At 51.0% G+C, this 4,132-nt stretch overlaps 1 protein-coding gene across 3 annotated transcripts in view; it reads right to left on the bottom strand.

Moving 5' to 3' along the window:
• KIF3A (kinesin family member 3A) overlaps window positions 1-3,058 on the bottom strand; it is a 75,681-nt gene extending 72,623 nt beyond the window's left edge. For 2 of the 3 annotated variants that reach the window (XM_069103858.1, XM_069103856.1), the window contains exon 1: window positions 2,272-2,620. In XM_069103858.1, coding sequence (XP_068959959.1) covers window positions 2,272-2,616 — 345 coding nt within the window. In that variant the 5' untranslated portion in view covers window positions 2,617-2,620. Of the gene's footprint in view, window positions 1-2,271; window positions 2,621-2,667 lie in introns of those variants that run through there. The other variant, XM_069103857.1, reaches the window with a different exon arrangement.
• Window positions 3,059-4,132: the final 1,074 nt, after the last annotated feature.

Here is a 4,132-nt window from a genome sequence, read left to right as displayed (position 1 = left end):
TATATATATATATATATATATATATATATATATATATATACACATATATATATACATACTCTCAGAAGTTCTACTACAAAATTTTCTTTATTCATCTCTGAATAAAATTCCTCTCACACTCCTATCAGCAGAAATCTCAAACCTTCTACTCTTTCCACAAGTCTCCAAATCTGCACTTGCCACTCCAAATGAGAACTTCTCTTCCTACTCCTTGAAAAGATGAAGTTCACACATCTAAGCTCCTCCCCATTTCTAAACCTCTACATCACTGCCTGTTCTCTACTTTTCTGTTCTAGTCTTGGAAAGATACATTGCTTCTTCTTGTCATCAGTCTCCTTTACTGGGTCATCAACCTTGTCCCATACCCTACACTAGTGTGTGTGATATCTGTTATACATGCACATATAAAAGTAAATACAAAATATATCTTCCTGATTCTGCACTGCAATAGTTCCTCTCATCTCATCCACAGTAACAAACAATATGTAGCACATTGCTTTTTCTCTTTCATTGAAGGGTTGACATCGAACAACAACTCTGACATTGTCGCAGCTTTCAGGCTTCTCTGATTTATTGATCTAATAACCAAAATAAGACCAAAAAAATCAGCTCTCCATTCATTAAATCATGCTTCCCTAAAACCACTGGATCATCCCAGATAGTTCTCCATTTAGTTTCACATTATGCAAATTCCACTCCCAGGCCAAAACTCCACAGTGGCCCAGGTTTCCTACAGGCAAGTTACAGCAGCTTGCTGCCAGGCCAAGGTGTCAGGGATCCTTGATTCAGTCTCTGGGCTACTAGGCCTCAGGCACTGAAGCACCTCTGGCTGCTGTGGCTGAAGAGACAGAGGGGCTACATGGGTCTCCAGGAAAGTATAGGGAGGTCTGAGGAAGGGTCTATTTATATTAAGTGAGAACTGACTGTAGTTGGGACCTTACAGGCCATCTAGTTCAATTCTCTCATTTTACAGATGAGAAAACAGAGGCCCAGAGAAATCAAATAACTTGTCCAAGGTCATACAGGTAAATGATAGAGACAGTCACTGAATTAAGATTCTGCGACTCCAAGTTTTGTTCTACAAGCTCAATGCTCTAATGCATCTTGCTTCCTCCACCTTCTCCCACAGCAAATACTGCAAATTTCAAAAAGCATGTGGAATTAGATTCCTTAGTTTCCTCCACTTATTAACCCCTTATTAAGAATTCAGGTTTTTTCTCATGCCATGCATATAAAGCAGAAGAGTTATTCCATATTATACAATATCCATAAGTCATTTTCGTGGCCCCCCCCTCCTAGAAAATTGTAAATGTTCTATTTCAGGAAAAACCAAGAGTACTCTTAAAATTAAGGAAAAACAATAATTGTTCACATTAAAATAGAGCATTAATGTCTTCAAAGTGCTTGATATACAGTTTCTCAATTAGGACTACACTAAAATTCTTGGTTACTGAATTTTTAGGAATCAAGAGCCTGCAGTGAGCAGAATTTCATTCCTCCAGCTGAATCAAGCTATATATGATTAAAGCTGATGCAGCATCTATCCTAAACTGAACACTTTTACTATGTTGTGAAATACCAAGTTGCAGAAGGTACAATGAAAAGAATCCTGCAAGCTACCAGAGTTTTAACCCTAGTTATGCCACTGACGAGCTGTGTGATCTTAGACAAATCACTACACCTCTAGCTTCCTCATCAGTAAAATGAGAGGAGTGGACTTCCCAACTAGTGATCTATGAGACGAAAATCATAGGAAATTTAAACAGTACCATTCTATGACATACTCTTTTAGCAAATAACTGATTGGAAGTTAAAGAACAATAATAACTACAGTTCCTTAGATAAAGGAGCAATAACAATCTTAAAGGGAACGGGGACTTAAGTAATTTGGGGCCATGGCAGCATCTGGATCATCTTACTCCACATAATACAATGAAATCCTCAAAGAAGGTACACTGGTTCTTAAAGTCAGACGGCAGCAGAAAGTGGCTTTGACCTCGAGATTCTGGGAACGTCCAGGCCCTTCCCTAATGGAGGGCTGGGCCGGGTTCCTCCCCGCCCCCCTCCGCCCAGCCCAGCCCGGCACCACCACCCGGGGGTGACCAGGGTCATCTCCAGCATCCCTAAGGGCAGGAGGACTGGATGGGAAACCTTGGGGCGGGACGACAAAGAGGCCGAGGCCAGAGCCGGCCCTACTCCAGGTTGCGAGCCCAACCGAACCTCCCTTCCTCAAGAAAGCCGGGCTGGGTTCGCCCTACCCTGAGGAGGCACCTGGGCTGGGCTGGGCCTGTCCCATCTACGATGGAAGCTGCAGCTGGACCTGGGGATGGGGCTCTTTCGTCCTTCCCGGAGGAGCCCCCCAAGGAAGCGGCTGCTGCGGCAGCAACCGCCGCCGCCCCGCCCGGCCCTCTCCCATCCTTCCCGGAGGACGTTCTTGAGGAAGATGCCGCTGGGGCCGGGTCTCTCCCGGCCCTCCCAGAGGGGTCCCCGGAGAAAGCCGCCTCCGAGGCCCAGGCCTGGGCAGGGGCAGGGGCCGGGGCCTGGGCAGGGGCCGGGGCTTGGCAAGGACCTTGGCCGCCCCTCCCTGGGAAGGCCCTCCCCGCTCGGTGGCTCCATGGCAACGGCCGGGGCCGCCGGACGGGGCGGGGCGAGGATTCGGCTTCTTACCGGCATCTTGGCTCCGACTGAGCCGCGCGGGGTGGCCGGTTCCAACGCCCCTCCGCGCAGCTGAGCGAGACCTCAAGCTCCCGGGCAGAGTCCGGTCCCAGGCGCTCCTCCCTCCGCTGCCAGGCCACAGGCTGCCGAGGCGAGGCGGTGGCCAGGACGCGCGTGCGCAGTCTAGGCTTCCTTCTCCCCGCCAGACCTTCCCACGTCCCTCTGCATGCACCTGCGCATCCGGCTCTCGCTCTCTCTCCTTCTCCTTCTTTATCTTTCCTTTCCTTTTTTAACAAATAAAAATATAAAATAAAGGACCTCCCTCCTCCCCAGACATTCCCCCACCGGCTGGTCTCCTAGGACGCCCCGCGTCGTCCTGCACCCGAGGCGCGGTGCGTCTTTGCCGCCACCTGGTGGGCGCTGGCCTGTGGCCGGGTGGGCGGGGTCCCCGTGCGCGTGGGGGGCGGGGCCGCGAGAGCCTCCCGGGGTGTCCGTCTGTGCCGCGGTGCCGCAGCCTCCCCTGCGCCCTTCTCGGGGGTCTCTGTCGCCTTTTGGTCGGTTCTAGCCACGGCCGGGAGGACGGACCGGCGGGCAGAAGAGAGGAGGGCCGGGACGGGGGTGTGGTCCCGGGGACTTGAGGTCCTGTGGGACCGACAGCCCCAAGAAGCCCGAAGAGCCTGAGGAGAGATGGGGCGGCCAGGGGAGGGACAGCTCCGGTGGGTGCGGCCGGAGGAGACCCGGGTCTGACGAAGCCCTCGGGAGTGGGTGGGGTGAGCGGGGAGGCCTTCCTGGACCCGCGGAGAGGGCGCTCTAAGGACTGCCCTGAAGGGGGCGCCCCACACACCCCCCTCTCCCCTCCCCCACTGCACCCTTTCCCCCACTTCAGCCTTCCCTTCTCCAGCATAGGCCCTACCTGCCCAGCAGCCCGGTCTTCCTTGGACTGCACAGCTACCCTCCTGTTTCTGCATAGCGGAGGAGAAAATTGGGGGTCAAAATGGAGCCTCTCCCTAAGAAACCCCTAGAATTTCAGGGTTCGTGCTTGGTTTTGTGGCTTGTGCCAAGGTTGCAAGACTCCCCAGTGCTGGAGGTTCCTGAAAGAGCTCCCTCAAGTCAGTTCACACCGCAGTAGCGTCTGGCTTTATTCCATTTAAAAATTTTTATTACTATATTTTTATTTTATTGCTTTTTTATTCTGAACTTAAAACACCGAAAAAAGAGAACGTTTACACGTCAGAACACTGAGATTTTCACCTATCTCCTTGGGTTGTTCTCAGGATAAAATGAGATAATTTTTGTAAAGCTCTAAGGTTATATAAATACTAGTTATTATTATTATGCAGCTCGGTCTCATAATGCTTGCATCCCAGTTGCTCTTGCTGACTCCAGACACAGAGCCCTGCAGGCTACATTTGGCCTAGGTCTGGTTGTTGTAGGAGACTGCTGCTTTGTCAACCTGCACTGACACTGACTTTGCTGG

Source organism: Petaurus breviceps, unplaced genomic scaffold, assembly GCF_028583685.1.
Source record: "Petaurus breviceps papuanus isolate PSGF00001 unplaced genomic scaffold, PetGlider_PUasm1.0 64, whole genome shotgun sequence".
Classification (NCBI taxonomy): domain Eukaryota; kingdom Metazoa; phylum Chordata; class Mammalia; order Diprotodontia; family Petauridae; genus Petaurus; species Petaurus breviceps.
Note: the sequence above shows the minus strand (reverse complement) of the source record. Positions and strands in the feature narration are given on the sequence as shown.